Source organism: Saccopteryx bilineata, chromosome 4 (genome assembly GCF_036850765.1).
Source record: "Saccopteryx bilineata isolate mSacBil1 chromosome 4, mSacBil1_pri_phased_curated, whole genome shotgun sequence".
Lineage (NCBI taxonomy): Eukaryota > Metazoa > Chordata > Mammalia > Chiroptera > Emballonuridae > Saccopteryx > Saccopteryx bilineata.
In genome coordinates this window covers 90,228,085-90,255,741 of record NC_089493.1, presented here as the reverse complement: position 1 = coordinate 90,255,741, position 27,657 = coordinate 90,228,085, and the positions used below count along the sequence as shown (strand labels likewise).

Below are 27,657 nucleotides of genomic sequence, written 5' to 3'. Positions count from 1 at the left end.
AGGGAATCTGCTTTTAACTCATTAGCCAATCGGGCTCTGAGGCCACTTCTTAAGGCCACTTCCTGTCTCTCCACATTCTCTCTCTTCAGTTGGTGGTGGGCTGGTAAGTGTGCACTTAATTTTGTCTCCGAATTGTTTTGAATTTCTCTTCCATTTGAGCCATGTATCCTGTTGGCAGGCCTTTATTTCAAGTCAGCATTAGATTGTGTGTGTGAGTCATAAGGCAATTAAGTTTGAATAATGGGAATTGGAGAAAGGCAGTGAAATTCACTGCCTGGTTTGTTTCCATGTGGGCTAATGCAGCACTGGGTCTGCTTTCCTTCCCCTGACCTGGTGACTTATGAACAATAAACTCTGCTTTCTACATGTGTTCCTGGAAAACATCTGGACTCATTTTACTTGATGGGAAAGGTATTGTTATTGGCCTAGTGCTATTTTGAATTAAATCTCTCCGGGTGAGAAGGTAAACCTTAGGAGGAGTTCAGACCAGTACATTGTAATTCTTCTGTGTCTGCAGGTCCCAGACCCTTACTGGGTTTGTGGGAGCTGCAGCAGATGTCTGTGCCCTGGTCTTTGCTCAGAGCCATTCAGCTTTCTTAGTGAGACTACTAAACCGCAAACTCTGAAGTCAGATGATTTTAGTAAGCCCTAAGAGGGGCTCCCAATTTTAATGTTACTGTGGTGAGGGTGTATTTAAAGCTTAATATATAGGTAAAAAAATCAGTGGCCTTAGTTTAGTGCAAGCATAAAGCAAATTCCAGAGTCACAGCTTACTACTCCAGTGACCTTTGGTAGGTCAGTGAACTGTTTTGAGGCTTAGCTTTTGGGGATCAAAATATATGAGAGCCAGGCCTATTATATGGTGTATAATGAATGTTAGGTAGCTTTTATAAGTAAGAAATACATTCACTTGGTATATCATATTTTTCCTCATAGAAAGTTTTGCCTAGTGACCTTGAGTGTAATTTCACCTGATTTCTATTTTTCTTTAATATAAATTAGTTTGAATAAATATTTGTTTGTTATCCTTATGGGCATACACTAGTATATGAAATGTAGTAATAGCTGGTTGTAAACATCCCATAATTTTTATCATTCTCAGGCTTTTAAAATTTAATGTTTTTGAATAAGTAATACATTCATGTGGTTCAAAATTCAAAAGGAATCAAAGTATATACAATGAAGTCTCCTAAGCCACCTGATTCTCCTTCCCAAGAGCAGTGTTAGCAGTTTCCTGTCTGTCTTTCCTGAGACATTTTATGCAAATATTAACTAATATATGTACTTAACCTCCTTTCTTCTATATGTATACTCTACCATGTTACCTTACTCCCCCACCCAAGATTTCTAAATGAATATATAAAGAGTGACCATGTTCTTTACATTGGTTACATCATAATCTAATGTATGTACATAACCATAATTTATTTAATCTTTATTGTTGGACATTTAAGTAGTTTATAATCTTGTTATTTCCTCCAAAATTAATGATCTGTACATAAGTCAGTTGTCACATGACATTTCAGTTGGGTTTTGTTATATACTTGTTTATTAGGGCTCTCAATATGCACTGCTTCCTGTTACTTATATTTATTCTGTGCATAGTGATTACTAGAAACCAACCAACATCATAGGTATCTCAATAAAGAATTTTCTGTTAAAAGCAACTTCATATTGATGGCTTTTATGTGACTACATCTTTGCCCACTTCAGTTTAGATCCTAATTTTGAGAAGAAATGACAACATTAACCAGAGAAACCACAGGGTTTTTGTATTCAGAAGGGCAGAAGGAGAATGCTTGCAGTGTTTACTTAGCAAAATGTATGCTGGATAGCTTTCTGAAATGCTCATTTTAGCATTAAGTTAGGAAAAACAAATGTTTTTTCGGCTGTAAACATGCAAAATTAAAAGGAAGCCTATGGGGATTATTCCAAAGCTACTTTTAAAGTCTTAGAAGGCTAAGATTCTTGTGAAATATTTAGTTTTTTAGTTAGAAAACTTTGCTGACTGGGAGAAAAATTAGTTTCTTTCCAATGGAAATATGCTTTTGTTGTTGAGTAACTTGAAATAGAATACATTGGAGCCTTCACTATTAAGTAGGGAATGAAGGAAGGGGGAAAGTAAATTTATTTTATTTTCTTTAATTTTTTTTTTTTTAAGTGAAAGGAGGGGAAATATTGAGACAGACTCCTGCATGTGGCCCAACTGGGATCCACCCTGCAACCTCTGTCTGGGTCTAATGCTCGGATCAGTGGAACCATTCTCAGCACAGGGGCTGTCGCTTGAACCAGTCAAGCCACTGGCTATGGGTGGGGAAGAAGAAGAGAAAGGGGAGACGGAGGAGAGAGAAGCAGATGGTCACTTCTCTTGTGTGCCCTGACCGTTGGGATGTCCATACGCTGGGCCAATGCTCTATTCACTGAGCCAACTGGCCAGGGCCATAAATTCTTTCTTAAGAGATGCCAGGTTAATGAATGACTTTCCTGGCTTCAAGATTGTTATGGAAAGTGAAATTTTTAAGCAGAATATCTGCACTTCTACTCATTCTACTGTTGAGCTTTGACTTAATAGAAACAACATTAAACATCAAAGTATTATATTTTATCATTTAATCTTCACAATGGTTATATGGGGTAGGCAGTATTTGTTCTCATTTTGCAGAAGGGAATCTGAGGCTTAGAGATATTGCATAACTTGTCCAAGGTCACAACAAATAAGTAGAGGACCCAGGATTTAAATCCAGTTCTGTCCAAGCAACTTAAATCCATTATCTTCACTGCTAAGCAAAGTTGCCGCCATTTAGTCTCTAAACCTGCTTGCATTATTTGTAAAATGGAGGTGACATAGTACTTATAAAATGAGGTAATATATGAAAAGTGTTTTATATATTCTAAATAAGCAAAGCACGAAATAGATAAAATATCAAGTTAACAGAGTAGAAGGCTTTACTTCCTCTTGCAGCCTGATTTCAAGTTATTCCTTCATGCATTTTAATCCGGAGCCCTCAGGTTCTGTATTTTCATTTGCTCCAGCAGCAATAGGACTGGGTGAAACGGTAGTCTCTTGGCATGAACTACATGGTTAAGTCATGTTTCTGATCTCACCACTTTTATTTCATATATAGTCTGAGTGGATTCCTCTTGCACTGAGAGATTAAAACAATCAATGTTGTTGGCTAAAATAGTTGATGGTGGGGAACAAAACTTGGGAGTCTGTTCTGACAGTAGCACCCTATGGAGCTATCTCTAAAAGAGAACTATGCCAAGTAACCGATTTAGCATATATTTCCTCTACAAAGTTTTGTATTTTCCTTTGCTTCAGGTTAAAGATGGAATCCAGTGAAGAAGAAAGACCTGGGTCTTCTGCACCCTGTGTGTCAGCCCAGAAGTGACACTGAAAGCCTCTATAACATCTGCTGCAGAACCCCAAAATAAAGAGGGCTTGGATTTGGACATTCTCAGTAAGAATGGTTACAGGCTGATGGGACAATAAAGGCTAGCACTTCAACTCCAGCCAAAATATGATGCCTTAAAGTTTTTTCTGTCACATGTAACTGTCTTTTCTATCTAGAAGAGATAGGAGGTTCTCTGAGTTGCTATTGTGTCCAAAATTGCTAGATACACTGGAGGCACTGAGAAAATTGAATGGTAGTATAATAAAACAGAAGCATCAGTTGACTTTATTATTACTAATTTTTAGTTTGTATCAGCCCTTCATAAAGCATCCGTTCACATGTATGAAATGAACCCTTTGGCCATAAGCACCAGTACTTTGAAGCACTTACTTCCTGTAGGGTGCAAAATGAGTAGGTCACTTAAACAGAAGCATCAGTTGATTTTATTATTACTAATTTTTAGTTTGTATCAGCCCTTCATAAAGTGTCTGTTCATATATATGAAATGAACCCTTTGGCCATAAGCACCAGTACTTTGATGCACTTACTTCCCATAGGGAGCAAAATGAGTAGGTCACTTATTGATTATGGGATATTCAGAAAATACTTTATACTAAGTACTCAGTAAATATGAAGTGGCCTTCACATGGTAGAATGACACTTGCTGAAGCATGACTAGAATCCTGCATGGTGCATCACAGTTTGGGAAAGCCATCTCATATTTAACATCAGGATTTATGTGCTAAGCTTTGTGCTAAGACCAAAAACCAGGCCCTTTGCAATCTGGGGCCCTTTTGTTTGTGAGATGAGACAAACAGAAATTGCACCTTTAAATTTATAAGTTTTTCCTGTAAGGTGTATTTGGATTATGGAGTTTTGAGTTAGACATTAAAACTCTAGGAACCTCTGACTTCATGTCTTGCTTCCTGTCTGCGTTCCCTAGTTAATCTCAAATGCTGCTGATCTGAAAACATTTTGCATAATTAAAGCATTCAAGTATAGGCCACAAAAGGAGTAAAATAACACTGATGATATCTCTGAGGTACCTAAAACACTGCAGTTTCTTTCCAGCCTACAGTGTGCTGTTCTCATTACATTCTAATGCAAACCATCTTCTGAAGCTCTGCTTATTTCATGTAGGTAGTGGCATGATGAAGTGAAAATAGGAAATTTTGACAGAACTGGATTTAAATTCTAGCTCTTAATGGCTAGTTGATGTTAAGAAATTTATTCTCCGAGCCTCAAATTTTCATTTAAAACTATGGTGTAAAGTTTGAGTAAAACAATTTCTATTGTTTTATCAGCTTATTTTAGTCATACATACCCTTAGCTTTTTCTTCATGGTCTTCCTTGTTCAATGATTCTTTACTTACATTACTTACTCTCTCTGCCTCTTATTTGGTACTTACCATGGACATTGATTTTTGTGAGTTCCATGAACATTACTTTTCACAAGTCTCTTCAGCTAGATTGTATTTGAGGTTATGAAGTTTTAAATCTCCACATTGCTGCATGAAAAAGAACATGATAAAAATATAGTTGTAATATATATTTTTAGTTAATAAGTTTTAAATGATCATTAAATGTAAGAAAAAAAATTTTTTAGAGAGCAATTAGATGAAGAATAGGGAAGAGTCTGAAGGTTGCCTTCAGTAATGAACTTTGTGTCCCGTCTGTTTCACCTGAAAGTTCAGGTTACAGTCAAGCTTTCGGAGAGAAAATTAAAGTTTCTTGTATTGCCATCTTGTGGCCAACTTGGGCTCCAAGTGATGCGAATTCAATTTTGCTATGTCAAGGGAAGGTTTTATTTATTTATTGGTTTTATTGATTTTTATTTATTATTATTATTTTTTACAGAGACAGAGAGAGATAGACAGGGACAGATAGGAACAAAGAGACGAGAAGCATCAATCATTAGTTTTTCGTTGCACCTTGTGACACCTTAGTTCATTGATTGCTTTCTCATATGTGCCTTGACCGCGGGCCTTCAGCAGACCGAGTAACCCCTTGCTTGAGCCAGCGACCTTGGGTCCAAGCTGGTGAGCTTTGCTTAAACCAGATGAGCCTGCGCTCAAGCTGGCGACCTCCAGGTCTCGAACCTGGGTCCTTCCACATACCAGTTCGATACTATCCACTGCGCCACCACCTGGTCAGGCGGTTTTATTGATTTTTAGAGAAAGAATGAGAAAAGGAGAAAAAGCTGGGAGAAGAGTGGGAAGCATCAACTCATAGTAGTTGCTTCCTGTATGTACTTTGACCAAGCAAGCCAGGGATTTGAACTGGTGACCTCAGCATTCCAGGTCAGTGTTTCATCCACTGCACCACCATAGGTCAGGTAAGGGGAAGTTTTTTGTTTTTTGTTTTTTGTATTTTTCTGAAGCTGGAAACGGGGAGAGACAGTCAGACAGACTCCCGCATGCGCCCGACCGGGATCCACCCGGCACGCCCACCAGGTGTGATGCTCTGCCCCTCCGGGGCGTCGCTCTGTCGGGACCAGAGCCACTCTAGTGCCTAGGGCAGAGGCCAAGGAGCCATCCCCAGAGCCGGGGCCATCTTTGCTCCAGTGAAGCCTTGGCTGCAGGAGGGGAAGAGAGAAACAGAGAGGAAGGAGGGGGGAGGGTGGAGAAACAAATGGGTGCTTCTTCTATTGCCCTGGCCAGGAATCGAACCGGGGTCCCCCCCACTCCAGGCTGAGGCTCTACCGCTGAGCCAACTGGCCAGGGCCAAGGGGAAGGTTTTTTTTTAGTTTATTGTGATAAAGTTTACCAAACTACCATTAGTAAAAGTTCAATATAATTAGTATTGGCTCAAATGAAATTGAAGCAAGCTTTGAAAAAACTTTTGGATTGCCTTCTTATTTATCTGAATCTTGGCTTCTCTCTTTCTCTCTCTTTCTGTTTTCTATTTTGTTTATGGGTTTTTGTGAATTTTGTGACAGTTTGCATGTATTCTGCAGTCACACATACCTGTAAAGTTGAGGCTGGCAGTAACCCATGCCATTTTTGTCTCATCTCCCTGAATTTGTTCGTGTGGTCGCCAAGCTCTGCAGCCAACGTGTGGCTCTTTTCTTTTGCATACCTGCATATTGTGAGACTGTTGACTGTTTTATCTTTCAGAGGCTGGTTAGACTTATTGTACAGTTTTACTCAAACTTAAAAATTTATATAAAAAGCTGAGCTTGTGTAGAAGTTTTGTCCTAATAGGATACTGAGTTTGGGCATTTGATGATATTCCGCAAATAGATGGGTCTATTTATATTCCTGAATGGAGATTCAAATAAAGAATGAGCGGTTTTCTTTGATGTTAACTTTCCTTGAGGCTATATGGATGTGACTTGTGTAGAGTAGGCTGGTATGCGTTCAAATCTTGCAACTATAACCTGTGTATATTTATTAATTTTCCAGAGGTGATGCTAGGTAATTGATCCTATAGTTCAACTTCGTTCCTAGATAGAAGCTAGATTCATCTGCTATCAGAGGTAAGTGTGAAATAAAATTTTAATTTTTACCTTATTTGAATTTCCAATCACTAGCAAGTTTTATGACTCAGTGTTCTTAGTGGCTGACATTTGGTAGTTGAAGAAGCCTTAGTTCTAACCTTAATTTGGTTTTCCTGGTTTAGGGACAAGGAGTGATGTGGTTTGCCCTTCACCAGTCATGTAGTTTGCCATGATGAAGTGCATGTTAAGTCCGTGTTTCAGCTGATAATCCTGATTAAACACATGCTCTGAGCAGACTAAAGCTAGGGCAAACACCTAGAATTGAATCTGCTTCTTGGAATACTTTCTGGGATCTGGGATCTATCCTGTGATCCCAAGTAACTACTAAATCTTTTTTTTTTCTTTTTCTTTTCCAAGTGAGAAGAGGGGAAGTAGAGAGACAGACTCCCACATGTTCCCTGATGGGGCCTCACCTGGTATCCCCTGTCTGGGGCAGATGCTCTGCCCATCTGGGGCCTTGTTTGTAACAGATATTTTTAGCACCTATGGTAGAGACTCCACGGAGCCATCCTTAGTGCCCAGGCTGATGTGCTCAAACCAATCAAGCCATGGCTGTGGGAGTGGAAGAGAGAGAGAGAGATAGGGGAAGGGGAGAGGTAGAAAAGCAGGTGGGGAAGCAGATGGTGGAGAAACAGATGGTGTGCCCTGACTAGTAATTGAACCCAGGACATCTACATGCTTGGCTGATGCTCTACCACTGAGCCAACCGGCCAGGGCCGTAATTACTAAATCTTTACGAATTTGGTACTATAACATTATTATACTTTGATTTTTTGACCAAAAGACCTCTTTGAGAGAGAAACTATGGTCAAGAATCTTTGATTCAAATAGTACAGAAAAAGCATTGGCTACCTGGTATAATTCTATCAACCACTTGGCAGTTTTAAACTAATCACTATTTTACTAGTGTATTAAGGTTAAATCACTTTTGTCAAGATCACATCATGGAACACTATACAGTTACTTAAAAGTTATGATACAGATTTACCTTTCTTGAAATGGATGGGTATTTATAATACATTAAGTTAAAAAGGAAGTTATAGAGCAGGGGTCCCCAAACTTTTTACATAGGGGGCCAGTTCTCTGTCCCTCAAACCGTTGGAGGGCCGGAGTATAAAAAAAACCATGAACAAATCCCTATGCACACTGCACATATCTTATTTTTAAGTAAAAAAACAAAACGGGAACAAATACAATATTTAAAATAAAGAACAAGTAAATTTAAATCAATAAACTGACCAGTATTTCAATGGGAACTATGCTCCTCTCACTGACCACCAATGAAACAGGTGCCCCTTCCAGAAGTGCGGTGGGGGCCGGATAAATGGCCTCAGGGGGCCGCATGTGGCCCGCGGGCCGTAGTTTGGGGACCCCTGTTATAGAGCAACACATATAATCCCTTTTCTGTGTAAACGTTTGAATATACTTATTTACTTGAGAAATCATCTGAAAGGATATATCCAAATACTAGGGATTATTGTCTTTAGAATTGGGTTCTTTGTGTGATCTTGTCAACTTGTATTTTCTGACTTTATTATGTTCATGTATTATATAATTTTAAAAGTTTATTTTTAAGCAATCTGTGTGGGACAGGCTTGTATTTTTTAGGCTTGTATTTTTTTACCTGTACCTGCATGTTTCAGCAGAGAATGGGGTAGAGATTAAGATGAAGGAAATAAAAATAATTCAAAGTAACATCAGCATTTGCAGCATGTCCTCAGCTTTTGTCTATGTCTTTAGCAGAAGTGAAATTTCAGGAGACCAAACTAGATCTGAGTGTTTTTCTTAAAAACTTCTTGCCTGATCTGTGGTGGTGCAGTAGAGGGAGCATCGACCTAGTAAGGTTGCCAGTTCAAAACCCCTGGCTTACCTGGTCAAGGTATGTATGGGTGTTGATGCTTCCTGCTTCTTCCTCCCTCTCTCTCTCTCTTTTCCCTCTCTAAAATGAATATAAAAAAATGCAAAAAAAAAAAAAAAAAAAGAGAGAGAAAGAAACTGCTTTCCCAGCCTTGAAACTTTCAGATGCTGTTAAATCCTGGATATGCAATAGATGATGACAACATTTTTCTTTTATGATAAGGCTTATGTTGAAATTGAGAGGCTTTGACATACATATAAATTTTTTTTTAACTTTTTTTTTTTTACAGAGACAGAGTGAGAGAGGGATAGATAGGGACAGACAGACAGGAACGGAGAGAGATGAGAAGCATCAATCATCAGTTTTTTGTTGCGACACCTTAGTTGTTCATTGATTGCTTTTTCATATGTGCCTTGACCGTGGGCCTTCAGCAGACCGGGTAACCCCTTGCTCGAGTCAGCGACCTTGGGTCCAAGCTGGTGAGCTTTGCTCAAACCAGATGAGCCTGCACTCAAGCTGGCGACCTCGGGGTCTCCAACCTGGGTCCTCCACATCCCAGTTCAACTCTCTATCCACTGCGCCACCGCCTGGTCAGGCATACATATAAATATTTGAAAATTCAGCCTTGTGACATGGCTAATTCTGATAAGGTGCTACAAATTTAATTTTTTTAAAAGTCTATTAAAGATGTTGAGGTAGCATAGTACAGTAATATGGGTTTTGGAGCCAGACAGGGCTCAAACCCTTCCTGTGTCACTTAACCAGCTGTGTAATCTTGGCAAGTTTCTTAACATCTCAGAATCCTATGATCTTTGTATCTTAGAAAGTACTACTAGTATTTGACTCAAAGGAATAGTGCTTGACTTTGAAGATTACATTTGATAATAAATGTACAGGGCTTAGAACATTGTTAAACATATGGTAAATGCTCAATAGATGCTAGCTCTTTTATCAGTATCTATGTGTATTTTTATCATAGACTGCACTACCTGACAATCTCTTATATCTGCATAACAGGTTGTCAGAGAGTCATTTTATTGCCTATGTGCATCTTTCTTCCAATTGGCCTATCCCTCATTATCTTTTATCCTAAAGCCTAATTTAATTCTAGAGAATTCTAGAGTTAGACAAAATATGGTAATAAGGACTATTGTGTATATCCCTACATAATTGGCCCAATAACATTTTCTTTAGTTCATTGTTTTGCCACTAATTTATTTATCATTTAATTTTGCATTTTGTCTAGCTGGACCAGAAGATATTTAATGGTTCTTTTAGTTCTTGACTGACTTTAAAAATTTAGATGTAATCATTTCTATAAAAGTTTCTTGATGTCTTTAATAAATATTTCTTAGACCATTTATTCAAATCTTGCTAAAATTGTTAGAGATGAACTTTGATGACTGTTCCTCTCACTGCTTGGAGCTTTAGGTAGTGAGATTTTAGTCCATCATATATCTAAGCTGACTTGTCTTCACTCAGAGCACCATGGGATGGGTTGGCTGTCCATTGGTGCCTTCTGATTTTTGCGGAGTCAAACAATTACAAAGCAGGTTGTAATGTTAGATTAATAAAATTTACCTGTGGTTAAAAAAATCCTAAATTTTAAAACATGAGAATATAGTTTATAGAGAATACTTTCATTGCAAAAGTGTTTGAATAGCACTGATCTAGGGCTATGTATAGTGAATTACTGAAACATACTATTCTGAAGTCATTCATGTTTAAATTTTAAATGGTTTACTCAGTTTTCTACTGATTGTTCACATATTCAGAGCTATGTTAAAAATACTCTTTCTTTGCAGTATGAAGGTATAGATGATTCTTCAAATTAAAGATGGAAGCTGACTTTGCTCAACAGATACGGTTTATAGAATCAATTTGAAAAATATAAGGCAGCAAACAAAGGAAAGAGTAAAATGCTTTCTTTTATCATTCTTAGATTCTTTGTGAGATTATAAGCCCCACAGAAGCTGGATAACTTCCTTATCTTTAACACTTGGTCTACAATAAATAGTCAAAAAATATTTGAAGTGAATTAAAACTTCCATTGATTTTATTATTTTTTTAACCCTTGGAAAATGGCAACTGTTTTAATGGAATTTCAGCAATACATTTACATGGAATAACTGGAACTTAAATTTTGACGCTGATGTAAAACGTATATATAGGTGCATTAAACTATCTGGGCTTAATTAACCGACTTAAAACTCTTAATATCTGATTACAATGTTTTATTCTTTAGGAGGCAATAAAGAACGGCTATAAGGCCTTAGCCAGTTGGCTCGGTGATAAGGTGTCAGCCCAGCATGTGGAAGTCCTGGTTTGATTCCCCGTCAAGGCACACAGGAGAGGTGACCATCTGCTTCTCACCCTCCTCCTTTTTTTTCTTTCTTTCTCTCTTCTCCTCCTGCAGCCATGGCTGAATTGATTTGAGCGTGTAGGCCCAGGGTGCTGAGGATGGCTCAGTGAAGCCTCCACCCCAGGTGCTAAAAATAGCTCAGTTGCGAGTATGGCCCCAGATGGGGTTGCCACGTGGATTCCAGTCGGGGTGTATGTGGGAGTCTGTCTCTAAAAAGCTTTAAAAAGATAATAAATAAAAAGATGAGTCTCTATCTCGGCCTTGATTGATTTTGGTGGTCTCAATCTTCAGGATCTCTCTAGAGACAAGCCAGTGAAGAGTTTATGCTATGAGAGAACAGAACATGCACCACCAAGAAGCAGGTTAGTTCCTGGTATCCAAGACTACTACTGCAATATTAAGACTTTGTAGTTCTCTCAGAGAGAGAGAGACCTAGTAACCCCTACAGGCTTTTAGCCAAATGGGTTGGAAATTGGAAACAAAAGGGTTTGGGGAACACTAGGTTTTGGGAATCTGGGATGATCTTAATGAAGTAGGAAGGGATACTTCAGATCAAAGGTAACTTGGTTAGGATCACAAAGTTAGCTACTTATGCCTGTGGAGTTCGAATGCTTTGTGTTTTGTAACTTTGAATGACATTGAATCCATTCATACTTGAATATTTCTACATTTGGCATAGTCAAATCCAGAAAAATGCACAAAAGGCTCAGAGAGCCAAAATAGCTGTTAAAGATGACATGTTTTACACATGAACCTTCAATTTTTTTAAATGCAATTTGTACTGCTAGAATTAAGTTACCTCTCTAAATTCTCAGAAGATGGATATATTAGGAAATGTAGTCAAAGGCCAAAATTAACCTTTCTAATTACTCTGAACAAGTTGCAAATAGACAAAACAACAACAAAAAACCAACGAGTTAGAAAGTTGTTTAATTAGGATAGGTTTTTGTTCAAAGGAAAAAGGTTTAGTATTACAGTCACAACCCATAGAGGGTTTGCAGGGTTGGGATCCATTATGTTGCTGGTTCATTGGATTGTGTCTTACATACTGGAGTCACAGCATCTTGAAAGGTGGGTACAAGAGACAGCATTAAGTCTTACATCCGAAGGACCCCTCAAGCCCTCCTCAGCTTAATTTCTAATATGAACTAATGACTCATTGAACAAAAAAATCATAGTACATTAAAGAAAGTAACAGGTAACATTAGGGTTAAGTGGGCACGAACATTTAAACAATCACAAGCAGGTCCAGGAGAGAACACAAACACCTCAAAAAAGTTGTGGAGCCTGATCGTATTGTTTCATTTCAAGTGCTGTAATGAATGTTCATAGTGTACTCTGGATCAAGGAGAGTTCTATTTTCTTTATATAGAGGATGTCTAAAAGCTGTTAAGATGTCCATTTCAAGGTGTATAGAAAATAAAATGGCAGAATCTACCTCAACACAAAGGTGATAGCTGTCCAGTTTACGGTATCAACATTTTTGTAATTTTTTTTCTTAAAGGAAAAACGCCTGCGCTGCCCAGTCAGTACTCCCCAGGGTAAATAAACACCTGCGTGTACACAGAGGATGTTTTGTTGCTGTCCCAACTGGCTCCTCTGCTCTTATCCACAGGAGACTGACATCACATGTTATCTCCATGTAAGCTAGGACGGTACTCTTGTGCCGGTGAGGGCAGTAAAGGGCACTCAGTGACAGTATCCGCGGGGCTCACAAGCAGGAAAAGTAGACCTGGCTCAATCGGATGCGTGTCCTTATAGGGCCTGAAACACGCCTGGTGGGTTCGGCTGCCCAAGTCCGGGGGCTACAGCATGCAAGTCCCAGCATCCTGAGCGGCTGGAACTCCCGCACCCACCTCCCGGCATGCTCCGGGCAACTCTGCACATGCGCGCTGACGTAGCGACGAGACGCAGCAATCCTGGTGGGGCGGAGGCAACCTCGTTTTCCCGCGCTTTGGGCCTCAGATTAGGTACCCAATTAGAATTATTTTCTCTTTCCAGCCCGCAAAAAGCAGACGGAGAATTTCAGAGTCATGTTTCTGTGAGTCTAAGTTTCAAGAATGTGCAACTTTTGATAACTTCTACAGCTCACTAAATTGGCTGTTTACCCCGTCTTGTGGAAAATTTGGAATTGGCTGCACGCTCGCTCTTCCTGAGAGAGCGGTCTCAGTTTCAAAACTGTTCCTTGCTCCCGTTTCCTTTTTGCCCATTATCCTGCTGGAGGTAGAGTAGACCTCGTAATCATGGCTGCAAGTGCCACATATCTGTGGAGACGCACTCTGCGGGGACATTTGGGGTAAAGACTGGTGGGATTCAGCTGGTCTGCACCAGTTGGGCAGAACCCATACCTAATTTTTTGTTGAGATCGGCGAACCGGTTGTTAACATGGCACTTGTAGTCAGGGTTCTCTCTATGGTGGGCGCCTGGGCAGCTGCCCAGTGTGGAAATCACAAATTTACATTCCTTACTCTTAATGTTCATCTGCGCAATAGCGTGTTTGTTCTAAGTGTCTGTAGAAATGCTCATTCCGTCCATAGGTGGAAAAATTTGACAGAACTATGCTTGTAATATTTATTTCTTCATTTCATAAAACTCAGTATACCTTTGATGAAATATTACATTTTAATTCCCTCGTGTCTTTTACTTCAGTAAACAAACATAATGTAAAGAGGAAAAGTGCCCAACAACCAGGGGCTGACAAGCTGTCATTGGAAGTATCTTAAGTTTTATTGTTTTTTATCAGGTATTACTAAATATTTTTTGTTAATATTTTAAATTTTTTTCTTTTAACAATCTAGTTTTGTGTACTGTACCTCTTATTGTTCTTAGTTATTAAATTCATGAAATAATAAACTACCTTTCGATATATCTTTTTTTATACTTAGAACGGTCATTAGGGCAGAGAACCGGTTGTTAAATTATTTGAATCCGACCACTGGGTAAAGGTATCAGAGCATCCTTATGGGGCCCTATGACCAAGGCAACATTATTTTTTCTTTTTTTTAAGTTCATTTTAATCAATTTTTCCATTTTATTAAATCTTTTTAAAATTTATTGATGTTAGGAATGAAGAGAGAGGAATATAGATCTGTTCCACTACAACATTCTTGACAGAATTTGTCAGTTAAGAAATGTGAACTTTTTTTTTTGATGTCTATCTAATTGGTGTGTCACTATTATTTTTTGATTCTTTTTTTTTTTTGCATTTTTCTGAAGCTGGAAACAGGGAGAGACAGTCAGACAGACTCCCGCATGCGCCCAACCGGGATCCACCCTGCACGCCCACCATGGGGCCACGCTCTGCCCACCAGGGGGCGATGCTCTGCCCATCCTGGGGGTCGCCGTGTTGCGACCAGAGCCACTCTAGTGCCTGGGGCAGAGGCCGAGGAGCCATCCCAGCGCCTGGGCCATCTTTGCTCCAATGGAGCCTTGGCTGTGGGAGGGGAAGAGAGAGACAGAGAGGAAGGCGTGGCAGAGGGGTGGAGAAGCAAATGGGCGCTTCTCCTGTGTCTTGGCCGGGAATCAAACCCTGGTCCTCCGCACGCTAGGCTGACGCTCTACCGCTGAGCCAACTGGCCAGGGCTGGTGTGTCACTATTATTTTTTACAATATGTGACTTATTTTTTTAAATTTTATTTTAGGCTCTAGTGAGTTTGCTCCGTGGATAGAGCATCTGCCCAGTGAGCAGACATCCCAGGTTCGATTCCTGGTCAGGGCACACAAGAGAACTACCATCTGCTTCTCTCCCCCTCCTTTTCCCCCTTCTCTCCCTCTTCTCCCACAGCCAGTGGCTCCATTGGTCTGAGCATTGACCCCAGATGGAGGTTGCCGGGTGGATCCTGATTGAGGCATGTGGGAGTCAGTTTCTCTATCTCCCTGCTTCTCATTTAAAAAATTATTTTATTTTGAGAGTATGTTAATTAAAGTTGGGGACAGTGACAAGGAAGGGTTTAGGGTAGAAGGGTAGGTGGGGCTGCTTTGGCTCACTGGACAGTTAAGAGGAAAGGGGGCCTTGGAGACGGGTGCAGAGAGTGAGGTGCCTGAGGTGCCACTGCCCATTGCTTCCTGGTTGCAAGTCTGTGGGGTCCCTTAGAGTTTAGGAGATGCACACCTGAGCGCGAAGAAGAGAGGGAAGGGAAAGGTGTGTGTCTGCTCCTGGGAGGGGCGTGCCCCATGGCTTGTTTTAGTGTATCTAGGAGAATGCTGAGGTTTAAGTTAGTAAAATTTTTAAAAAATTAACTTTAATGAGAGGAAGGGAGAGAGAGAGAGAGAGAGAGAGAGAGGAACATAGATTGGTTCCTGTATGTGCCCTGACCAGGAATCAAACCAGCAACCTCTTCACTTTGGGATGATGCTCTACCCAACAGAGATATCCAGCCAGGGCAAGTTAGTAAAATTCCAATGCGAGTAGACACTATACGTACTGAAAAGTAACTGTCAAGAGTATATTTAGTTTTACAAATGTTTTAAATAGATGCATAGCATTAAATAGTGTTTATATTAGCAGGTGAATAGTTGATCTGATAGAAAAAATCTGCTTTTTACAGATTCTCGTGCTGCATAATGGTCAATTACTTGGATGTGTTAGGTTAGTTTCCATTTAACATTATTAGGTTACTACTACTCTGTAGATAAAGAATCTGAGAAATCAGCATATATGAAAAACCTTAAAATACTTTGCACTAAACAGCTTAAATTATCCCTGGCCAGGTAGCTCGATTGATACACCAAGGTTGTGGGTTTCTTTCTCGTTCAGGGCACGTATAAGAATCATACAAGAATCAACCAATAAATGCACAAATAAGTGGAACAAATCTATGTTTTTCTCCCTCTCTGTTTCTCCCTTTCTTTCTCTAAAGCCAATTAAAAAAAAATGGCTGAAATCAGTTCTTGGACTTTTTATGTCTACCAAGTGTGAGAAGTAATACTGAAATATTCTAGCAAACTGAATGGGTTAATAAATTTGGATTTGTGTTTAGGTATTGAGAAATGACAAAAAGTAGTAATTTAATTTTTTGTTTGTACTTTGTGAACTTTCCTAAACTTTTTCCCCCATATATGTATTATTTTTGATTTTACTAAGATTTGGAACCACCTGTCTCTAACTTTTTTTTAATTATTATTTCAGAATCTGGGACCGCACTATATATTATGTCTTTGTGTGAAGACATGCTGCTTTGTAATTATAGGAAGTGTCGCATCAAGCTTTCTGGTTATGCATGGGTCACTGCCTGCTCTCACATTTTCTGTGATCAGCATGGCAGCGGTGAGTTTAGTCGTTCACCAGCTATCTGCCCTGCCTGCAACAGTACCCTCTCTGGAAAGCTAGATATTGTTCGCACAGAACTTAGTCCATCAGAGGAATATAAAGCCATGGTACTAGCAGGACTTCGACCAGAGATTGTGTTGGACATTAGCTCCCGGGCACTGGCTTTCTGGACATACCAGGTTAGTGCTTCTGGTAGGTTCTTTGAAGAGTATGATTTGAGGCATATGGGGAAGTTTCTAATATTTTTTCTTTACTTATGTTTGTATTTATTTTTATGAATGTATGGAAAACTTTATTTTTAATAAACTTTTTTTCAAAAGTAATGTTTATTGTTGAAAATACAAAAGAAAGAAAATTTAAAAACACTAATTTTATCACTCAGAAAAATAAACGTTAATATTTTGGGTATTACTCCTTTTTCTGTGTATAAATATATATTTTATATATAAATACATTTTTTCGCTTTTATAAAAATAGGATAATGTGCCCGACCAGGCGGTGGCGCAGTGGATAGAGCGTCAGACTGGGATGTGGAGGACCCAGGTTTGAGACCCCGAGGTCGCCAGCTTGAGTGCAGGCTCATCTGGTTTGAGCAAAGCTCACCAGCTTGGACCCAAGGTCGCTGGCTCGAGCAAGGGGTTACTCGGTCTGCTGAAGGCCCACGGTCAAGGCACATATGAAAAAGCAATCAATGAACAACTAAGGTTTCACAATGAAAAACTGATGATTGATGCTTCTCATCCTCTCCATTCCTGTCTGTCTGTCCCTGTCTATCCCTCTTTCTGACTCTCTCTCTCTGCCTCTGTAAAAAAAAAGAAAAAAAAAAGGATAATACCACATATACTGTTTTGTGGCTAATTAAAGTTGACAATTTATTATGCCTGTTATGAATATTTTATTAAATATTTAAAAGTAAATATTCTATAATAATAATTTTAATGGTTGTGTTGTCTCATAATTTATTTCCGTGTTATCAGAAATGCTGTGATAAGCATTATTATATTTTTCTCATTGATTTGAGAGAGAAGAAGGGGGGGAAGGGTGAGAGGGAGAAACATCAATTCATTGTTCCACTTAGTTATGCACCCATTGATCGCTTCTCACAGGTGCCTTGACCAGGGCTTAAACTGGTGACCTCAGGGTCAAGCCAGTCCCCTCAGGATCAAACCAGTGACCCTGGGCTCCAGCCAGGGACCTCAGCCTACTGGGAGGACACTTTACCCACTGCACCACCGGCTAGGGCTGTGATGAGCATTCTTAACATCAAATTCATGTCCTTAAAAATTTACTAAGACAATTTATTTATTTATTTTTGTGACAGAGACAGAGAGAGGGACAGACAGACAGACAGGAAGGGAGAGAGAGGAGAAGCATCAATTCTTTGTTGCAGCTCCTTAGTCTCCTTAGTAGTTCATTGATTGCTTTGTCATATGTGCCTTGATTGGGGCGGGGGGCTGCAGCAGAGCATATGACCCCTGCTCAAGCCCGCAACCTTGGGCTTCAAGCCAGCGACCTTTGGGCTCCAGCCAGCGACCATAGGGTCATGTCTATGATTCCATGCTCAAGCCAGCATCCCTGCGCTCAAGCTGGTGAGCGAGCGCCGGTGACCTTGGAGTTTTGAACCTGGGTCCTCTGCATCCCAGTCTGACGCTCTATCACTGTGCCACTGCCTGGTCAGGCTTAAGACTAAATTCTTGAAGGTGGATAAATACATTTCATAATTATTTTAATTGCAATATTTTAAAATGACCCTCAAGGTAGGTCACATCAATTTATGTTCCCTTAAGATATATACGAGGGTGCATGGTTCTCTACACTTTCTACTTATGAATTAGGTGTGGGTTAAATAGAATCTCCTGACCTGTGGTGGCACAGTGGATAAAGCGTCCACTTGGAAATGCTGAGGTTGCCGGTTCGAAACCCTGGGCTTGCCTAGTCAAGGCACATATGGGAGTTGATGCTTCCAGCTCCTCCCCTCATCTCTCTCTGTCTCTCCTCTCTCTCTCTCTGTCTCTCCCTCTCCTCTCTAAAATGAATAAAAAAAAAAAATAATAATAAAAAGAATCTCCTGGTTCTTTAAATATGCATTTCTTGTATGACTTTTAGGTGGACACATTTTCTTGTATTTTCTCATTTATAAATTATCTTTCAGTTTGCTTATTTCAATTGCTAGATTTTTTCCTACTTTTGGTAAATATTCTCTTGATATATATGTATATTTAAGCATATATATTTATGAATATATATGTTAATTCAGATGTTGCAAGAAATTTTGTTTTTTCACTTATCTTTTATTGATCTTCATTGATTTTTTTTGATATGTTGAAGTTGAAAATTTTTGTGTATTCTATGTAATCATAATTTTTTAAAAATATTTTATTTATTTATTCATTTTAGAGGGGGGGGGAAGGAACAGGAAGCATCAACTTCCATATGTGCCTTGACCAGGCAAGCCCAGGGTTTTGAACTGGCGACCTTAGTGTTTCCAGGTTGACACTTTATCCTCTGTGCCACCACAGGTCAGGCTGTAATCATAATTTTAATGATTGCATTGTATCATCATTCTTTGCATATTTTTTGAGTACCAGGAAATATTTATATTTTAAGTACCTTCTTAGGTTCTGGGTATAAAATAATGAACAAAAAACATGAGCTTCAGTATGCTTAGTTTCATGGTGTTAAATATTTAAAAATAAAACACCAGACATTTATAATACATTTCTAATGCCTGCAATAATAAGGGAAGTACAAAGTGCTGTGAGACCACATAGTGGGACAGATAAATTCAAAATGGTGAAAAATAAAAAAGAGTTCTCATATTTCACTTTCTGTCAATATTTAAAGGATAGTGAATCTAAAGATACGTAAAAATTGTTTTCTGTGTGTAGTATGTTACCTTTATGTAATGAACTTAATGGCTTAAACAAATTTAGTAGCATAAAACAACACACATTTATTAACCTAGTTTCTGTGGATCAAGAATTCAGGCTTGGACTCTGCTCAGTGTCTCACAAGCCGGCAATCAAGGTGTTGAGAGGCGATACAGTCTCTAAACCTTGATTCAGGAAGGATCTGTTCCAAGCTCATATGGTTGTTGGCAAGTTACTTCCTGGTGTACTATTAGAGGGCCTCGGTTATTCTTTTTATTTAGTGGTCTTTAAAACAATTTTAGGTTCATATTAAAATTGAGAAGGTTCAGAGATTTCCTGGCCTACATTGACATATCACTATCATCCAAAGTTCATAGGTTACATTAGGGTTCTCTCTTTGTGTTATATATTCCATGAGTTTGGACAGATGTGTAATGACATGTATCTTACTATGATGGTACCATGTGGAGTAGTTTTACCACCCTAAAAATCCTCTGTGTACTACCTTTTCATTCGTTATTACCCTCAACCACTATTCTCTTTACTGTTTCTATAGTTTTGCCTTTTCCAAACTGCCATTATAATTGGAATCATACAGTTTGTAGCCTTTTCAAATTGGTTTCTTTCAGTTAGTAATATGCTTTTAAGTTTCCTATATGTTTTTTCATGGCATGATAGTTCAGTTCTTTTTAGTGTTAAATAACTTTCCATTGCACCATCGTTTATTTATCCATTCATCTACATAAGGATACTTTGGTTGATTCTAAGTTTTGGTAATAGTGAATAAAGCTCTTATAAATATCTGTGTGCAGGACATGTTTTCTATTCCTTTGGATAAATAACAAGGAACATGATTACTGGATTGTATGGTAAGAGTAGGTTTAGTTTTATAAGAAACTGCCAAATCGTCTTCCAAAGTGGCTGTAGCATTTTGCATTTTTACCAGCAATGAAGGAGAATTCCTTTGGCTTCACATCCTTATCAGCATTTGGTGTTGTCAGTGTTCTGGATTTTGTCCATTCTAATAGGTGTGTAGTGGAATCTCACTGTTGTTTTAATTTGCATTTCCCTGATAACATATGATGTGTAGCATGTTTTCATTTTCTTATTTGCCATCTGTGCATCTTAATTGGGTTGTTTGTTTTCTTATTGTTTAGTTTTAAGAATTCTTTGGATAACAGGTTTTGTTTTTTTTTTTAACCTGATATATCTTTTGCAAATATTTTCTAATACTCTGTGGCTTGTCTTTTAATTCTTCTTAACATAGTCTTTCACAAAGTAAAAAATTTTTATGTTAATGAAGTCTAGCTTTTCAGTTCTTTCATAAATCATGCCTTTGGTGTTATATATAAAAAAAGTCACTACTGAACCCAAGGTTATTTAAATTTTCTCTATGTTATCTTATAGGAATTTTTTAGTTCTATGTTTTATATTCAGCTCTGTGATCCATTTTTTTCCTGTTTTTTTTTTCCAAATATTTTTTTTAATTTTTTTCTGTATTTATTTATTGTGTGTGTGTGTGTGTGTGATCCATTTTGAGTTAATTTTGTGAAGGATGTAAAGTCTGTAAGTAGTTTTATTGTGACCTCAGTATTTTGCTGGCTATTGCCCAGAGGCTGCTCTCAGTTGCTTGCCTTGTTGGCCTTCCAATCATGGCTGCATGCTTCCACAAAGCCAGCAAGAGAGAATGTGCTAGTAAGACAGGCCTTATATTCTACTGTACAGTACTCATGGTGGGACATCTTGTCATTCTTTTTTTCTATGTTTTAGTCCCGGGCTCCCCCATGCTCAAGGTAGTAATAAAAGTACCAAGAGGCAGGAATAATTGGGGGCTATCTTATAATTTGTTCTCTACACCATGGTTTACTTGAAACATAGGGTTATATTCCTTAAAAACTTTCAGACTACTACATATCACTTAAGGTTTGACAAATACTTTCTTCTTTTATTCGTGAAATTGCAGTGGTTTGAGAGTATTCCTCCAGATCTTTTTCTATGCATTTAGTGACATAATGTATTATTTTCTATAATAGTCATCCTATTGTACATCCTGATTGCTTAACTTGCTTTTAAATGTTAATAATATCCCAGGATAAGTATCTCTGTTTTCTTTTTGCATTTGTAGTAAGTTTTATAATACATAACTTTTGTATTTATTATCTTAAAAAATTTATTTTTCCCTCTTTTATGACAGGTACATCAGGAACGTCTCTATCAAGAATACAAATTCAGCAAGGCTGAGGGTCATCTAAAACAGATGGAGAAGATACATACTCAGCAAATACAGAGCAAGGATGTAGAATTGACCTCTATGAAAGGGGAAGTCAACTCCATGAAGAAAGTGCTAGAAGAATACAAGAAAAAGTTTAGTGACATCTCTGAGAAACTTATGGAGCGAAATCGTCAGTATCAAAAGCTCCAAGGCCTCTATGATAGCCTTAGGTTACGAAACATCACTATTGCTAACCAAGAAGGTACTCTTGAGCCGTCTATGATTTCACAAACTGGTATTTTTGGCTTCCCATTAGGTAAGGAAGGACATGTAATTATATAATAGCTGTTCTTTTTTTTTTTTAATTCATTTTTATTAGAGAGGGGAGAGAGAGAGGGAGAGATAGAGAATAGGGGGAGGAGCAGGAAGCATCAACTCCCATGTGTGCCTTGACCAGGCAAGCCCAGGGTTTTGAACCAGCGACCTCAGCATTCCAGGTCAACGCTTTATCCACTGCGTCACCACAGGTCAGGCCAATAGCTGTTCTTTAAATCAGTGATTTTTCACTTTGTGTTCTGCATGATTCCAAGTAGTCAGTGCAGACTCCAAAGGCTGAGTGGTGGTAGGCTCTGGATTCATCATCCATGTCTCAGTCTCTACATCATTGCTTTTATCCATTGTATTTGCTTATGTTTAAGGTACAGCTTCAATTTGAAAACAGTAAATCTTTTCAAAATAAAATTTTGCAAATTGCTACTTTATATGGAAATCTATTTAGTTGCAGTAATATTAGCTGCCATTTACTGAATCCTTACGAAATGTTAGGCATTGTTATAATTCTCTATGTATTCATTCATGTTATTTTAAAAACTTTATAAGGTAGGTATTATTATTATTCTTACTTTACAGATGGAAAAACTGAGGCACAGAAACTTTAAGTAAATTGGTCAGTCACAGAGCCCATATTCTTAATCATTTGCTATATACACCAAGAAGGCCATGTTTCACCTTCTTTCACATGATAATGCTGATTGTATAGTCCTTAAGTTATTATGGGTTTTTGAGTTTTCTTTTGTTTAGTCATCCATTCATTAAATATTTATCAAACATGTTTCATGTGCCAGGTTGCAAATAATCAGACCTAGGCAATGAGGATATAAAGACTGCAGATAGGATTGGTGCCCCCTGGAAGTGCACAGTCTAGAATGATACTAGCCCTTTTCTGCTTAAGTGCCTTGGCAGAGGCAGCGAATCAAATGTTAATGTACATGGGCATTGTAGATGTTTTTAGTTTTTCCTTGTCTCTGTCCACATTTATTTTGATTTTTTTCATATTTACCAGTTCTTTCCTGTTCCTCTTTTTGTGCACACTTACCTTTTAATTTTTACCTCTTACTATCATTTTTTTTTTTTTTTTTAATTTATTTACAGGGACAGAGAGAGAGTCAGATAGAGGGATAGTTAGGGAGAGACAGACAGGAACGGAGAGAGATGAGAAGCATCAATCATCAGTTTTTCATTGCGACACCATAGTTGTTCATTGATTGCTTTCTCATATGTGCCATGACTGGTGGGCCTTCAGCAGACTGAGCAACCCCCTGCTTGAGCCAGTGACCTTGGGTCCATGCTAGTGAGCTTTTTGCTCAAGCCAGATGAGCCCGCGCTCAAGCTGGCAACCCCAGGGTCTCGAACCTGGGTCCTTCCGCATCCCAGTCCGACGCTCTTATCCACTGCGCCACCGCCTGGTCAGGCTTACTATCATTTTTGACTTGAATCACATATAGTCAGCATTCTCCTTTAGTTACATGGTCCCTTTAAAACTTATAGAAGTCCAGGGAGGATCCAGTGGAAGTTGTTAAATGCTTATTTAATCCAATCTATTGTCTGATTTTTCTTAAGGCTATTCCAATTGATCTCAGGTCATGAACATGTGCCTGTTTTTCATGGTTGTCATATTTTCTGGACTGTTTATGGCAATCTTTTAAAGAAATTTATTCCTAAAGGAGCTGGAACAAATTTTTTTTTATGTATGCACACACTTATATACTGCTCACAAGTATTAGGGGATATTCCAAAATGAATATGAAGCGATAAAATATCCCCTAATTTTTGTGAGCAGTATATATATTCCTTTGGAGTAGAGTATATAACCAATAAATAAAATTATGATATTGTAAATTCTAGCTCTACTGAAAACATTTCATTGTGTCAAATTACTTTTGGTGTTGAGATCATGGCTATAATTGTCAACTGCATTACAGAAGAAGGTACAGTCCATATGGTGGTCAGGGAACAGGGTTGGGGGCGATCATGGTCCTTTATCCAATAATAGGTTTACAGTCTATCCATCTTGTATGAGTTGAGTTCTATTAAATTATTTAGTGAATGGCCTTTGTCTTTTTGGTACTTAACAGAAGTAAATAGATGTTTACAGTTTTCCCTTTTTTTTCCTTCTAGGAAACAAATCCAAGTTTCCTTTGGACAGTCCACCAGTTCAAAATCGGGGTGGTGGAGATGGAGATGGAGATTTTCAGTTCAGACCATTTTTTGTGGGTTCTCCCACAGCACCGGAAACCAGCAACAACTTTTTTAACTTTGCATCTCCAAGTCGCGAATTAGAACAGCAGCAAGTCTCTAGCAGGGCCTTTAAAGTAAAAAGAATTTAATTCACATTTCAGAATGTTTCTGTTTACTTTTAATGTTTCCATTTAGCAAATGATCTTTTTTCTAGTTAGGGGTCACCTACTTTCCTGTGCTATCAAGTCTTTGAAGTTGTCTTCACATTTTCAGTTTATAAGAAACTCAGTGGCAGTGAGGAGTGGTTTTAAGGGTCTGGCTTCTTTTTCTATTTCCATTATATAAAGCATGAGCATTTTATTGAACTCAATTTCATTGTGAACTATGGAGTTTTTTACAAATAGTGTTTTACCCAATATTATTGTTTTGTAGATCACAATTTGTTTCTGTCTGGGTTATTTCTGACTGAGCTATGTGATTATACGTATGTATACAAGCACCTGACTTATGTCTACATTTTGCTTTGGGTTTTGATATTTATGCATATATGTATATTTGTGTTCCTTCATATCGATATTTTACTATATTTGTCACTATATTATGTGAAGATTTGGGTCTCAGGAAATAAGGTGTGTCTGTAGTTTGTTATTTGGGTGTGTACATTTATTTCTATATAGATATTTGTTTATTTGCCCTTGTATTAACGTGTTTGGAGTGTTTGTGCTTATGTCAGTGAATGAGAGTACATCTTGATGTACATATGATCAGTCTATTTCTATTTCTAAGAATAGTTTACATCGATAAAGTTATTTTGTAAAGTTGATTTTTTGCTATTTATTTTAAAATAAAATTACTATTTTTACTGTTTTGCTGCTGTTTTCTGGAGTTTATCTCTTTATGCATGTACTTCTACTATATAAACATGATTATATTTATTTTGAGGTTATATTAATTAAAATACTTTTAAGGATTTATTCCATTTTCCTTTATTAAATAGTGAGCATTTAAAAAAATTCTTTTTTTTTTCTGAAGAGAAATAGGGAGGCAGAGAAACAGACTCCCGCATGCACCCGACTGGGATCCACCCGGCATGTCCATTAGGGGGCGATGCTCTGCCCATCTAGGACCTAGCTCCGTTGCAACCACAGCCATTCTAGTGCCAGAGGGGGAGGCCATAGAGCCATCCTCAGCACTGGGGCCAACTTTGCTCCAATGGAGCCTTGACTGCAGGAGGAGATGAGAGGTATGAGGGGGAAGAGGGGAGAAGCAAATGGGCATTTCTCCTGTGTGCCCTGACCGGGAGTCGAACCTGGGACTTCCACATGTCAGGCTGACACTCTACCACTGAGCCAACCGGTCAGGGCCAATAGTAAGCATTTTTGACATAACATATTTAAAGTATAAATCCAGAAAAGAAATTTAAAGGACACTTTAAGTTTATGTCCTATTAGCAGTAAGACTTGAAATCATACTGATTGGGAGATAGACTGTGTTCTAATTATGGTATTTTTGGTCATGCAAGTTTGAGTTTAAATTTGGGATTTTGGTGCATTTGAGATCCTGTTCCCAGCATATGTTATCAGTTTGGCTCAAATAAACTCTTATAAAAATTTAAAAAGGCCCTTGCCAGTTGGCTTAGCAGTAGAGCATCAGCCTGGTGTGTGGAAGTCCCGGGTTGAATTACTGGTCAGGACACACAGGAGAAATGCTCATCTGCTTCTCCACCCTTCCCCCTCCTCTCTATCTCTCTTCTGCAGCCAAGGCTCCATTGCAGCAAAGTTGGCCCAGGCACTAAGGATGGCTCCAAAGCCTCTGCCTCAGGCACTAGAATGGCTCCAGCCACAACAGAGCAATGCCCCAGATGGGCAGAGTGCTGCCCCCTGGTGGGTATGTGCCAGGTGGATCCCAGTAGAGCATATGGCGGGAGTCTGACTGCCTCCCTGCTTCTAACTTCATAAAAATGCAAAAAACCCCAAAATAAAATAAAAAACCTTCCTAGGCTTTTGTTTTTATATCTGTAAAATGGGGATTGAATTAAATTATCCAGGAAAATTTGTAACAATTTTTTTTTTTTTAAACAGAGAGGGACAGATAGGAACAGACAGGAAGGGAAAGAGATGAGAATCATCTGTTCTTTGTTGCAGCTCCTTAGTTGTTCATTGATTGCTTTCTGTAACTCAAGTTTTATGAGTGATTCTTATTAGTTTGGGAGGAATTACAATGGAGTTATCCCAAATGTTAAATCCCATTTTTTAAAGTAAAGTTACACTGAAACAAATTGAGAATATTTTATATTAGTCTCTGTAGAAATGCATGTGAATACCCTTGCTTTACATAATTGAGTAGCAAGCAAGTAGTGTTTCCTTTAGGACTATAGCTTATCCTATTTTCAAAGATATTTCATTTTATTTTTTATTTTATTAAATTTTAGTTGGCATTGTTATAAAGTACCGCACCCCAGATTCTGAAAGGCACTGTACCTCATTTCATCGAGTTCACATAGAGACACCCAGTCCAGATGAATTTTGAAGAGTTTGAGAAAGATTTATTAAATATGCCGGCCGCATATGGCTGACATGGGGCATCTGCAGGCCCAAATTATGCAGTCCCAAAAGTAGTTCAGGGGCTGTTTATATACCCTTGCTCACACATGGGTGGGGGAGAGCATGACATCAAAGTACAAGCTGGCAACATTTGTTTAGGGGATACACAGAAACAATAAGACTTTCAAGGTAACACAATCAAAGATGTTTACAAATCTTTCAGGGTTCATCTTCCCTCACTAGCCTAGAGGTATTTTACCCTCAAGATTCCAGGAAGAGGAACTACAATCAATGCAAGGTGGTATGTAAATTCTGCCTCCCATTGAAAGAGAAGAAGTTTCTAGGTTAACCTTCATTTTAGATTTGAAACTGAATGACCCATTCTTGCAAGCCAGAAACTTCTACATTCTTCTCCTTCCCCTCACTAAAGGAAGGACTAGACAGGAAAGCCTGATAGGAAAGCCTGACCTTTCCTCCCAGAATATCAATATCAATTTTCAGGTTTTTTTGGTACCTTACAACAGCATAAAATATTATATTAGTTTCAGATGTACCAATAGTGATTTGACATATATCTTACAATGTGCTTGTCATACCTAGTCTGGTAACTATCTGTTACCATGAAAAGTTATGACAGTATTATTATTGATTATATTCTCCTTCACCTTTTTACTTATCCCTCCAATCAGTAAAACATTCTCATAAGATTTCTGTACTTTCCAAGGTTATCCCTTGAGATAAGGAGAGAAATGTTGTGGGAACCATAGAAGCAATAGCAATTAATGCCTTTTTTTTTTTTTTTGTATTTTTCCGAAGCTGGAAACGGGGAGAGACAGTCAGACAGACTCCCGCATGCGCCCGACCGGGATCCACCCGGCACACCCACCAGGGGCGACGCTCTGCCCACCAGGGGGCGATGCTCTGCCCCTCCGGGCATCGCTCTGTTGCGACCAGAGCCACTCTAGCGCCTGGGGCAGAGGCCAAGGAGCCATCCCCAGCACCTGGGCCATCTTTGCTCCAATGGAGCCTCGCTGCGGGAGGGGAAGAGAGAGACAGAGAGGAAGGAGAGGGGAAGGGGTGGAGAAGCAGATGGGCGCTTCTCCTGTGTGCCCTGTCCGGGAATCGAACCCGA

At 38.7% G+C, this 27,657-nt stretch overlaps 1 protein-coding gene and 2 non-coding genes across 10 annotated transcripts; all 3 read left to right on the top strand.

Annotated features, from left to right (window-relative positions):
- On the top strand, nt 1-24,806 carry CCNB1IP1 (cyclin B1 interacting protein 1). Of its 8 annotated transcripts, XM_066277262.1 has the most exons (10): nt 1-103; nt 3,323-3,461; nt 6,800-6,873; nt 8,638-8,773; nt 10,998-11,106; nt 11,406-11,476; nt 12,876-13,084; nt 16,243-16,562; nt 21,448-21,781; nt 23,923-24,806. In XM_066277262.1, the coding sequence occupies exons 7-10, from the start codon at nt 12,979-12,981 to the stop codon at nt 24,129-24,131; spliced, it is 969 nt and encodes a 322-aa protein (XP_066133359.1). In that variant the 5' UTR covers nt 1-103; nt 3,323-3,461; nt 6,800-6,873; nt 8,638-8,773; nt 10,998-11,106; nt 11,406-11,476; nt 12,876-12,978; the 3' UTR covers nt 24,132-24,806. The 8 variants fall into 8 exon arrangements, 7 of the variants coding, with proteins under 7 accessions (XP_066133359.1, XP_066133360.1, XP_066133362.1 ...); XM_066277263.1 differs by lacking the exon at nt 11,406-11,476; XM_066277265.1 differs by lacking the exon at nt 12,876-13,084.
- On the top strand, nt 7,056-7,132 carry LOC136336724 (small nucleolar RNA SNORD126). The gene has a single exon (XR_010731548.1). It is a non-coding gene; the product is annotated as a small nucleolar RNA SNORD126 (small nucleolar RNA).
- Nucleotides 10,150-10,296, top strand: LOC136336707 (small nucleolar RNA SNORA79). Its single transcript, XR_010731535.1, has one exon. It is a non-coding gene; the product is annotated as a small nucleolar RNA SNORA79 (small nucleolar RNA).
- Nucleotides 24,807-27,657: the final 2,851 nt, after the last annotated feature.